The 13,157-nt window shown below is 34.6% G+C and overlaps 1 protein-coding gene across 2 annotated transcripts in view; it reads right to left on the reverse strand.

Moving 5' to 3' along the window:
• The window catches only part of CACNA2D3 (calcium voltage-gated channel auxiliary subunit alpha2delta 3), a 486,549-nt gene that overhangs the window by 328,769 nt on the left and 144,623 nt on the right, over nt 1-13,157 (reverse strand). For both annotated transcript variants that reach the window (XR_012661052.1, XM_075096179.1), the window contains exon 4: nt 11,924-11,983. Coding sequence is in view for 1 of the 2 variants with exons in the window: in XM_075096179.1 (XP_074952280.1) it covers nt 11,924-11,983 (60 nt within the window). In the remaining variant the exon portion in view is untranslated. The remainder of the gene's footprint in view (nt 1-11,923; nt 11,984-13,157) is intronic.

Raw genomic sequence — 13,157 nt, forward strand, 5'->3', positions numbered from 1 at the left:
TTGAACAAAATTATTAAAACATATATAATAAACTATACATGCATATCAATATGCATAATTATTTCATACTATCAACATACCATAGTCAAAACTGTACTAGTATTTAGTGTACCACTTAGCACACTGTGCTTCTGTCTGAAGTTTTTACATTGTCATACAATTGTCATATTTTTAAATTTTCAATTTTTATATTAAAAAGACCTGAAAACCATTAACTGTGGCCCTTGACATTGATCTTTGTATTGTGTTTTGTGCTACTACCTATTGCTCATGGAAAAATAATTGCTTTTATTTTTCCAAATAATTTTAAATAAAATTGAGTTTAAAAGTCACCAGTAACTATTTCACAAGCAGGAGCTTTCAGCTAACCATTAAACAAATATGCAAGTGTATTTCTGTGATAAAAAAAAGCCCCCTGCAGCTCACTGAGTTCAGACAAATCCTGTATATTATGAATCGACCAACCACATGATTGATGAAATGATGCGTGAAAATAGAGGCAGAGGCAAAATAACCTACTTGATCCCAGAAAATTTTCAGACAATAATCATTACCAGCTTTAATTAACTTCAACACAAAAGCGGGGGCTCCTTCTGTTTCAAGTTAATGAAGCTCAACACACAGACACTACAATTAGAGACAAAGCGTAAGTCTAAAGCAAGTTGTATTTTAGGATTGAAATAATGAGCTTGGTATTTTAATTTTGTAGTCAGCAATTACATGAGATTCAGAAACAGAGAAACAATACATGCAGTTGGAATGTTAAGGTATGAATGTAGCTGGTTTTCACTCAGTATCTTTCTTATAAGCCAAAGGCAAGAAAGTAACTTTTTTTCATACAATAAGCAGTATGTACAATACCCTGGAAATATTTCCACTATGATCTTCTGAGATTTACTCACTTTCATACTACACAAGTCAGAACTGTGACCTCATCTAAAGCTATGAACTGCTTAGTGACTTCTATCTTGCTTTTCTCATATATATTCATTAAATCTTTATCTATAATACACAGTTATTTCCATTTAAAATGATTGTTGTGTAGCAAAAAATCTGCCCTCTCACAAAAATGAATAAACCTAGATTACTTCCACCCTTTTCAATAATTTGCCTATTCCTAAATACCAGGTTGGAAGAATATATGACCTTTAACTTAATCTCATCACCAAGCACCTCCAAAAAAAAAAAAAAAAGGCAAAGAAAGAGAAAAGATAGTCTGCCATTTATTTCTCCCATTTATAGTTTATTAAACCTAAAGATAATAGGAAAAAGGTGGAAAAAAAGCAGAGACTGTCTGGGCTGTAGTATCAGATATCACTGCTTATTACTGGCTATCTGCCTAGTAATCATAAATCCATGGGGTAATATTCTAAAATCTTTTTCTTTTCAGGTAGGTGTGAGCCAAAAAAAAAAAAAAAAAAAAAAAAAGTAATTTTCTGCAAAGAGCAGAAAACAGCAAGCACAGCACAATTGGGTACCAGGATGCATAAATATTCCTGCTTACAAACCCTTTCACATAAAGCAAACAGGAAGAGTTTGAAGCTAACAGTGTGTACATCATGCAAAAGGTATCTCTGTCCCAAAAGATAGATATCTCATAGACTATGAATGAACTGCTCCAATAAATTATATTATTCCTCAGAGGGGAAAGGAGAGCAATGTTATAAACAGTGACTTCAGAAAAGTGAGAACAATAGGGCATTGAATTTTGCAAGCGTGAATTAAGGATCTTTTTTTCCTGGAGGAGCGCTCAGTATCATTGACCAATGAGCCTTATAAACAAAAACATTAACTCCGGCACTGCCTGCTCCTCAAAGCACCTTAGCATCTTGTCCTTTCATCATATCAAAAACTAAACGTAGCTACAAAAATACATACAAGTACGTACAAAATTACATAGATGTTTCAAATAGATTTTTAAAACAGATTTTTTAAAGATATACTTTCCAGACAGTTCAGAAAGCATGTGATTCTGGTAAAACACACAGCTTTGATGATAGACTGTGCTGTGTATCTTTGGTGTAGAAGTCTTAACAAACCAGAAAACAACAATTTCTGTACATCACTTCCTCCTTGTGCTGTCTGATGCATACTGAATATCCACAGATAAAGGAAAGCTAAGCCAGAGCAGCATTTTTCAAAATGAATCTTGATAGGATCAAAATCCTCAGAACTGTCACTTTCCTTCAGCATTGCTTAAACCAAGGAGAGTCATTTTGCTAAAACATTCATTGAGATCTTGACAGGACTAAAGGATTGTACAAGTAAACCTGACTCCCAGTGTGAAACTGCTCAGTGCTGAGGGTAGGGCTGCTGCTAGCCAGGTAGAAGGCACACGGCATAGAGTTCAAGCCACTGAGTAGCTGACCTTCTCTGCAGCAGAAAGTTAAAAGCTAATTAGAAAGCATTTACAGAAGGTGACAAGCTCTCTTTTTTCTGAGAGAGGGATGATTGCTAATTTCTAGGCCACAAGTCTTGACAAGCAAGTCAATTACCTACTATGAAGTGTTTTTTAATCCCAAGTTCCTGTCTACTATCACCAATACACCAAATATTAAGCGCTGGCAACTCTAACTTCATCTTGCATGGTCATTTCTCCTTTTCTCTGGCTTTTTGGCTGCTTTCCTTGTTAGCTAGAATGGGAAATTGATTATCCCATAAACAGCTTCTAGAGACACATTTTTGAACACATGATATTTGTCTGCTCTGACAATGATAAGGCAAGTTTCTCTGTGTTTATGTCAATCTCAAGGAGTATATGTGTTTCAATAATATTGTGATATTTTTCCTCAGATCCTATGCAGCATTCTTCCCTCACTCCCTGTGAATATTTGTTTTGCTAAACTTCTGTGAAACCCATTTTTAAATGCTATTTGAATGTTACCTAATCTTATACTCTCTGAAGATTTCTTTTGTTTTATAATGAATCTTGTCAGGCAACTTCTTACTGTTTATATAATTGCCTAACCTGACACAGAAGATGAAGGAAAGAGGTTTTTGTTTTCTTTTATTTTTTTAAAAAGTAGCTGAAAATGGTTTCTCCATTTTAGCCTCATTATAAGCAAAAGTAATAGTTTTAGAGAGACGTGCAAAAAGATTACTGTCAGTACTCTTGAAACACAAAGATATTAACACTTAACAGCTTTGCTTTTACGCGTTTAGTTATTTCTCCTTCTCAAGCCTTCTTTCCTACACTTTACAGTCTTCTGACACCTAACCTTTTACTGTACTGTTTCTGCTTTCTTCTGCATCCTCCAGAGTCTTCCTTTCACAAACATCACTTTCCGCTTGCTTTGTTTAACTTGTTCTGCCTACTTTTACATCCCTGCCTAGACCAGTGGACCTGGTGGCCAGAAGGTGCTCATCCTCCCAGACAACAGCCTACTTTGAAAAGCATGGAAAGTCACTGATTCCTCAATTATAAATTGTGGCATGTATGGATCATGTGCTATTTTGACTGTGTGGTAAGGCCATCACATTGGCGGAATCTATTCTGGTTTGGGCATTTTTGGAAGGAATGCTGGGCATTTTGAAAGAGGATATTTTTTTGAAGACTCAAGAGAAATTCTTGCAAGCTTACGCTGACTCCCAGCCTCATATGGCAAATTTCAATCTAATTTCAAAGCTGCAGCATTAAGTACTGGTATGATTTTCTACTAAAAGTTAATTTAATAATGTCTTTTTTTTTTTTTTTTTCACTGCTTGAAAGTGAATATATCTGTTTTCATTTGATCGGCTCCTTCTGGTACATCATTATCCCTTTCTCTGATAAATACTAGCTTATTCCTCTATCTGTTTTATTGGAATAAGTTAAGGAATTGTCTTGCAAAAACCATAAAAGGAAGAATTCAATGTTGCAAACAGCAAGTTTTATCACTATTTTAATAACTTCTGTTTTACTTATACTTTAACCTGTGAATTCATGTGAATATGCAAGAATCTCAGCTTCTTTTTCTTTTAAACATGTCTCTCATTCTTATGAGATGCTCACAAAGAGCATAAAAAAGCAGCCTGGAAATACTTAATGATTTGAGCATGGGAAAGGAAAAACTCTATGTATGTACTATACACATGTAAATACTTTCTGTTCAATCTTGTTCTTGCTGTTAGACCTGACCTGTGACTCTTCTTAGTTTTGGAAAATACATTTATTTTTTGCAGAACTGTACCGGAGAGGAAAAGCCTTATACTCAGTTCAAATCCATGCTCTGAATCAAGCAGAACAGAAACTCAGTCTAGATCCTCTGAGATCCAAAGCAACTGCCCCATCCATCAGGCATTTCTGAGCTGATAGTCTCACAAACACTTCTGCTGCAGTTGTTTCACATCATAGAAATAATTTAATATTCACTAGAGAAGCAACTTGAGTAGGCTTTTCATATCATAGCTGAGAGCCCCACCTACTTGTTTATGAGTTGTTCTGAAGTGGAGGTTTGTCTTGCTCAGGAAAAGCTTTGTGGTATCTCAATGTTTAATCAGAGAACTTGAAATTTTGAAAACACTCATGGGATGAGAAAACTATTTCCTTCTCATTTCTGGTCACAAGCAAACACAATAAAGGGACAAATAAATATAAAAGGAAAAATCTCAAGAAGACAAAATTACATGCTCAGTCATACAGTTCTTTGGCAATTTTAGGTTTCAGGTTCCTGTGATTATTTACAGCAGATATCATCAGGCAAAAAGCACTGTGTCCATAATAAATGGGTAGAACTGAATTTATAGTGTGTTCTTCAGTACATGCTTCTCATGCTTCAGACAGTGATTGCTATCACAAGAGAGGTAGGCAGGAATAAATCCATAACTGTCTGAAAACTACTTCTGATAGCTCTTTAATGAGTATAACCTGTTAAGCGTACCAAAAGGATGAGTCCTATAAGTGCAGTGAGAAGAACGACTCTCCAGAACTCCATGACAAATTTTCTCAGAAGTAGAGCACATTATTTGCAATAGCAAATTCAGACCAGAGCTGCCAGTTCCTTTGCTGTCGAGCCCTATATAGACAGAATAGCTAGTCAACTAAACAGGCAAAGAATTACAGTTCTTTTCTGATGGCTTCCTTTTATAGGGCAGAATGGCCCCAATATGCTGAACAATTATCTACAGCAGAGAAATCACAAATTAGCTGAAAAATCAACTCCTGCATCTCTACTTCGAGACAGATAAACTCCGTGCATTTCTGTGCTTGGCTATCAAATTCACTTCTTGTCAGCAGAAGTTATGAACACGCATAAAAATGCAATTGTTCTAGTAATTTACATTTGATTTGTTTGTAGTAAGAGAACTTAGAAATTCTTATAAAGACACATGTGTGGAAGGGGGGAAAGTAATAAAAATTATCCACTTATCATAATGGTTTTACAAAGCAAAAAAATTCCCTCAATTCTCAAAAGGATTCTGCAAAATTCGAAAGCGGAAAAAAAACAACAAAGACGTTAATCTTCATCATTAGAAGATGAACTAAAATACCACTAGCCATGGCTTTTCTTCTTCCTTCGTAAAACCTTGTTCTCTTTTTCTGTTTGCTTACCACAGAGACAGAAAACAGATAATAGCTTGGAGATTAAAATAACCCAAGGTGCACGGTCCCTCTTTCACTCTGCTCTCTCTTTCTGATACATAATCCCTGCCATGCACGCAGAGTGAAAGCGATGTGAAAGTCTTCCTCTGAAGGTTAGCTTACATGTTCATCTCTTCTAGATAATTCTTAACCAGTAACATCTGAATTCACTGATATCTCAATAGTTCATTTCTGTTTGCCTCTTCCCAACCTCAGCAACTAAATAGGAAAGAGTAGACAAGCTAGAGTACTCTCCACTGAAAGGGCTTATCCTTAGAGTTAAAAATCTGGAAGTCAATTTATTGCAGTTCTGTTATGTTGATAGTTGAGAAGTCCTTAATTTGAGCTCACAGAAATCAACAAGAATAAAACTGAACTAAGAACTAAAAATCTGAAGCTCTCTTTTTCTTTCAGGAAAAAGTATATTAGAATTTTCTGAAAGAAAAAAATTAACAAAACTAAAACAGAATAAAGACTCTAACAGATGTTTTTATCATTTAAGTATGTCCTGTTGTGCCGTGTAGCTCACTAACTCACTAGATGTTCATGCTTTTATTCCCTTTTTCCTTCTTCTTAGTCCTCAAACTGCAGTGTAAATCTTAAGAGTTTGGGGCTTTGCTGTTGGTTTTTAACAACATTCTGAATTCTATGCTTACTGTCTTTCCTTGATCTTCCTTATCATTTGATCAGTACTGAAAATTTCAAACTGTTCAGAAAACCCAGTAAAAACGAGACTTCTGCAGGGTCTGACAGCATTTGTATATCATAGCTGTATCAAACTTATGCATTCAGTTGGATGCACATAACCATACACAAGAATCTGCTGCAGTACCACAAGTGTGTCGCAAACACGAGCCCCTTGAGAGAAGGTCCTGTGCGAGGCACCTCAGGAAAAAGCTCCAGAGGCAGATTTTACAACTGAATAACTATAATGTTACCAAGGTTTATAGCTACTTCTGCAAGAGTTCCACAGGGCAATGAAAAGTTTAGAAAAGCTTAGATTGGTGCTAGTTAAGGACCTCTTCCTCATGCCCTTTTACAAGCTACAGGTACACTGTCCATATCCCATTCAAATGTAGCTGAGAGCACTTTGGTCTGCAAAATATTTCAAAGATACTCTAAAAAGGAATTTAGGCTGTCAGATCTCATATTAGATTTCCAGGCTTGGAGTTTAGAAAGATTGATTTCTGATTTAGAAAGTGAGCAGCTTGGATAAATAATCCATGAAGAACATCAAACTTCAGATGTTCCACTGCTATTTTAAATGCACTTTTCAAAAAGTCATTTCATCACTGCTTCTGAGTGCTTGACATCCAACAGACTTCCTTTTCCATTGTGGATGTTCAGGACCCTTTCAGAGCTAACTTGAGTCTTGTGGACATTATTTTAACTGCCAAAAAAAATATTAATACCAAGAGACTGTAAATCTAGGTATTGTATGTCTCATTCAAAATTAGTGAGATAATAAATATTCAAACAGACTTCTGAAATACTAACAAGAAAGTAATGCATATGTTATAATAGGAGTTTAATAAGATTATGTAGAATAGCTGTTCTCAGTTACCTTTTATCCATGTACTTTTCCAGTAACAGATATCAATGTAATTACCATCTATTTGATTAAATTTTAATTAAATACCTAAGCATTTAACAATCCAGCATTAAAACTTATCGCATGGTATCATCATACTAAACAAACATTTGGGTTAGAATTTTTAAAAAAGTAGCAGCAATTTAAATTATGTTTTTATGTCTATATTTAAGCTCTATATCTAGCAGTTGAATTACAAAATTATTAATTGTCACGTAGCTCCCCTTGAAAGATAACAATAAACTATCCAGTAATATTAACAGTTAAAGGATTAGACCCAGATCTGTAGAGTTTATGAACTGGACTAATTCTGGTCCCTGGCCCTCTTTGGCTATTTTTCCTTTCTCCTTAAAACTTTCAAGTCTCAGCTTTTGTAGACTTTCAAAAATCATTAAATATATATTTTAAAACTACATTATTCACCTGCAACTACATTATTCACTGGCAAATCCTTAACTATCCATCTACTGATTGCACAAGATTTTTTCTATAGCCAACATATAGACCTTAAGAGTAAGGACAAGATTTTCACGGACCTAAAATGCAATTAGGAGTTAACAGCCAGGAAAGTCTGGCAGACAGATACCTAACTCTGGTAGTTTTGAAAACATCTTCCTTCAGACTCAGCCATATGTTACAGATTTAAAAAAAAAAAAAAAATCATGAAAAGCAGCCTTATACCTTATTCCTTTTTTATCCCACTAAATTAACTTTAAGAGTATTCTTAGAAGAAAGTAATCCTTGCCTAAAAACTATTCGATAAATCCTCTTCTAGTCTTGTGACATAAAACTAAAATAAGGTCAACCATCTTAAACTACTTGCACTTGAACCCCTCCTATCTTATATAGAAAGTGAAACTACAACAATCCAAAAACATTTAGTAATTCAGGTGACATCAACTATGCACTACCCTTGATTTTATTAAAAAGAAATAACCTTGCTTTTTTATCATCACATCACACACATGCAGAGAAAACTCAGCCAGAATATAACACAAGTGAACTAATGAACTTAATTAACACAAAGAAAATAAAAGAACTACCTGCAAATGCATGTGTATAATGAAACTGTTCAGCAAATGAACCAGCAGTCATAACGAAATTTTGTATGACTTCCCCCTGTCATTGGAGCCAGAGTCAGAAACCTGGGTGGGAACCAAGCATTATAAATCTTTGTCGATACTAAAATTATTTTTTTTAAAGATTGTAAGAACAAAATGCAAGTTACATTTACTGCTCCACTGACAACACCAGCATCAGTTCCACTGATGAGCATCTGCCTCCTGACATTACGGAAAACCAGAAATAATACAATGCTAGAATAGGTTTTATCCACAAGGTAACGATACTCCACGCATTTCTCTCCTATGAGCTCAGATACAGTCACGTAAATAGTATGATATTGTAGGGGACTCAGGTGCCAACACAGACCACATGACTGCAGTTGACACATGCTTTACCACCTCGCCAGTAACTGCGTAAGAGCAGCTGGGTGTCACATCAGTGTATTTTTACACAACAACAACAAAATCTGTCCAGTTTCTAGTGGTTTGAGGAAATGTGTAGGGAGGAGAAAGCTTCTAAATCTATGTGGTTGTATCAGCTGCATATGCAACAAAATCTTAGGAATATAACAGCTCCAGGGAAGACTTTTCCACTTCAGAGCCTCTTCCAGGAGTCTGAACAGAAACTCCACCACAGTGTTTCTGTGGATCATAACAAGTCAGTTGATATTTTAGGAAACGCATTCCCAAGAACAAAGTAAGTAAATAATCAGGAGGCCATATTTCAGTTAACAACCATGATTACGAATTATTTGAAATTTCAAATTTCAACAAGTCAATAAAACTAAAAGATTGTTGTAGAAAACGAAAAGATTGTTGTAGAATCACTTTTACAGTGATTGTTATAGAATCACTTCAAAGCCTGTAACATCCAATACTCTTGCTGGATCTGTCCTTGGTGTTTGACCCCTAGATGTTTTTTTTCATCGTGTTAAAGCCACAAAATTAAGAGGAAATACTTAATTTTAAACAGAGGCAAGCACAGAGACAATATCCTGTATAATGCAAGATGAGCCATCCTTTAAGACTATAGAAATATTGTGACAAGGCAACTTGCTGTAGCAATACAAACAGTAATTTATCTCATATCACCAAATACATTATTAGGCATGGTTAAAAATAGTAAAGTCACTTAACAACGATTTGAAAAGAGTCTTTAATACCACAGAATAGCTTGAATAACAGAATAACTTGAAAAACCTGCCAGGCGAGAAAACCCTGGATTGGGTTAAAGGTTCAAGTATAAGTAACATTCAGAAGGTCATTTCCTCCAACTTGCTAAAACTACAGCTCTTGGTTCACATTCCTAACAGAAAAAAGAATCTCCTAAAGCCCAAATACTGCAGGGTAAATCTTTAAAGTCAGCTCTCACTGATTCTTAGTTTAGCCATGACTCAAACATGCAATATATAATGCTGATGAGTTAAGCATCGTATCACCCATTTTGATTTATTTCTTTCAATTCACTGGGAATTTTATTTATGTTTATAACTACAAGGTTTTTATTGGTGGTGTCAATAGATTCAGTCCAGGGATAGATAGTTCAATGCTTAGACCATTATACAGCATTAGAGTATATTGATTAGAATACCTATAGAATAACTAAGGATGACCCTAATAATGTCAGTAAGAAAAATGCCCAGAAGGGATCAGGTCTAGCCTAAGCAAATAATATAGTTTCAGCATTGCTGAAGAGAATACCAGCAGTCTAAAAGATTAATTCTTTCAGTTATTCTTTTCTTTAAATTGGTGTTTTTTCACAGTCAATAAAAATATTAATATAATTTTATTTCTCCCTTATATCGTTTTTATGTACTGACACAATATTATCTATACTGTCCTCAAGTCATAGAAGGTGACATTGGACCAATAAAAAGAACAAAAGCACTTTCTTTATGTGCTTTCTGAATGTCCAGAATATCTGCACACAAAGAGCGCAGAGTGGTGGTGTATCACATACCACTAATTCAAAGCATTTAATCCTGTCTTCCGCACACTGGCCAAGGTAATATGAATGCCAAAAAATTCCTCTTTGATAGCAGAATTATATACACTGTATATTATATAAGCCTTCTGTCCCCCTCCACTTGAATGTACACTATCAAATCATTCTGGCCATTATTTTACATTGAGCAGATGGTATTATGAGGTTTTTGATAAAGAACAACAATCACCCAGCAAGGGTTGCAAAGGGGTCGCTGAAACCAGGATTAACAATTGATTAGCTTTAATGGACCATGACAGTAATAAACAACAGAGCTCTACAAAAAGATTTGATTGTCCTGTTAATGCTGCTGACAGATATGGCTTTTAACTGGTTTCCTGAAAGTGTTAATATCTTCAAAGCCTCAGCAAATGAAGGACTTTGTCAAAGTGAGAACTATCCTGCAGTGAAGAAGCGCATACTGTAGACCTCTAAAAAATCTTCTATAAAATGTGTTTCTGATTTATTCAGACAATAGCTTCTATTTGTCTGAGGCTTAAAGTTCAAAAAAATAGAACGCAGCACACCTATGCAAGTCTGGAAAGTAATAGAACTCTCAAGCATTCGAATACAGAAGCCAGAATTCATTGAATACAACAATATGAATTATCACTTTCAAGGTGTTCATACTATCCTTACTCCAATGTGGCATGACATAGCTCAGTATCACAGCCTTCTAAACCCAATTTTTTTATCCTTAGCTCTAAAAAGTTCACTTTGTTTTTTTTTTCCTTTCTGCACAGAAATCAGTAATTTGCATCATATTGTAATGAAAATGAAATGTTTTGCAATTACTGGAAGTAACCATGGTAAAATCTGAAAATAGAACTTACAGATCTGTGTATTTCTTAGATACACGTATGGGAAAAAGTATACAGAAAAAGTCTCTGTTTCCCTTAATGCTTAAGCTCAAAATTTGAATGGACATACGGCATATATTCACAGAAGGCTTTAAAATTAAATCTAGATAGCTAGAGACAAAGTAAACAAGACTCCACCTTACATGGCACTCAAGAAACCAAGAATATAAGAATTCATTGAAAGTAAGGAGATATTTACTCATTTAAGTATCAAGTAACATTTTCTATTAACTGTCCATTTTAGCTTAGATTACTTAGTTTCTAAATTAACCTTTTTTTTAATTATGTATCTTATTTAAGCAACGGGTTTTCTTTCAAACATTTTTAACTATGAGCTGCCACAGTGCTTCTCCCTCCCATGTTATTCCTAAAGGCAACATTTTGAGACAATAAAGGTATGGCTCTAAGGGTTTCTTAGGCAAGAGAAAAATGGTGTCTGCTGTAGACTCAGATCCAAACACAAACCATTTGCACAAATCAAGGTCATACTAATCCCATCCCCGTGGGTCCCACCCCATCTGCAAATTCAACTCTCTATAGAAGAATTCCTTGCCAGTACACTGCAACGACAAAACATGCTGCTAATTACTGTGTTTAAAAATCGTGACCTAAGCAGACATGCAGGGAATTTAAATGAAATCTGTAAAAGAGTAAAATTCACCTGCTTGGTCTCCCAACATACAAACACTAAATGCGTAACCTGCCAAATATTAAACCACCCTTCATTAATTCCATTTTCTGTAATCAGCATCCTTCTATTACTCACACATTTGGCTCTCTACAGCAGTTCCTCAAGCAAGCTATTGTACAAATTATTATAGTATACGCTGATGATAAATACTTAAGAAAATAATTATTAATTACCTGTAAGTCAGCATCAAACTCATGTTTCAGGTAAGCATCTTCGGCAGCTTCAACAAGGCGCTGAAAAAAGAAAAAAGTTGTATTTTTAAAATAACAAATTACATCTTTAAATCCAAGTGCTTCTTCCAGTATAACAACAGGGTTGTTTGAGAATTGTGTAATTCATTGTCGCCACATGATACTTGGTACAATACTTCATAAAATAGAAATAAATGATCCAGATTAAAAAAAAAATAAATAAAGACCAAGTTTTTTAAATCCTCAGCATCTCAGTATCCATGATTGGTGGTACAAAACTCTCAAAACAGCTCAATTACTAATAAATAAGTAAAAAAGAAAATTTAAAAGGTCATTTTTCTACTGCTTAGCACCCTGCAGCTCCCATTCCAATACTGTTTTTTGAAAGAACATAAAATAAAGCAGTTTTTATGCTGGACCATATTTTGTGCATAGGAGCCCTTTTCAAATCTTTCTTAAAATTAAAATAGGAGGTATTTCCTAATAATGATCTTGTTTTCAACCATCTGAAATAAAAAGGAATTTCTAAATATCACATCAAATATAAAATTAGAAAAATAGAGATTAAATTTGTTTACTTAGCAGATTTGAAGTGTGCATACTACCTTAACATGGTGCATAATCACAAGATTTTTCTGCTATTACAGAAGTAATATTTACTGAATGACAGCAATTCAGTAGTATTTTTTCCTCTTAATAATATTCAGATCTCCCTGTAGTAGTTATTGTCCCTTACCACTATGATCTGAAGGAAAAAAAGGGGTTGCACTAAAACATAGCTACTTGAAAAATTTAATTCAAATAGTGGTTTGATGCAGACATTCTCTTGTGAAAAGACATCATACCCTTGCTAAGGTTTTATTCAGGGCTCTTCATAGTTCTGAATATTTTAACTAAAGAAGTAACCCTTTATAGTTTGGTTTTTCATTTTGTTTGTTGTTTTTTTTTTTTTTCCATCTACCTGAATGTTCATAGGCATACAACCCAAATTAATCAAAGGATGATCTGTTACAGAATATTCAATATATTACTTTTATTTTCTTTGATCTATCAGGCACTGGTACACATGTATACTTCCAAATATTTTGTATCATGAAGCAAGTGAGGTACAGGCTCTCATTAATGATACACAGAGCAGACAGCTGTGCACACTTTTGCTTCCCTTTTCAGAACTGTATGCATTTCTATCAAGTTTTTGGGTATAAATCAAAATAGA

This window comes from Phalacrocorax aristotelis, chromosome 6 (assembly GCF_949628215.1).
Source record: "Phalacrocorax aristotelis chromosome 6, bGulAri2.1, whole genome shotgun sequence".
Lineage (NCBI taxonomy): Eukaryota > Metazoa > Chordata > Aves > Suliformes > Phalacrocoracidae > Phalacrocorax > Phalacrocorax aristotelis.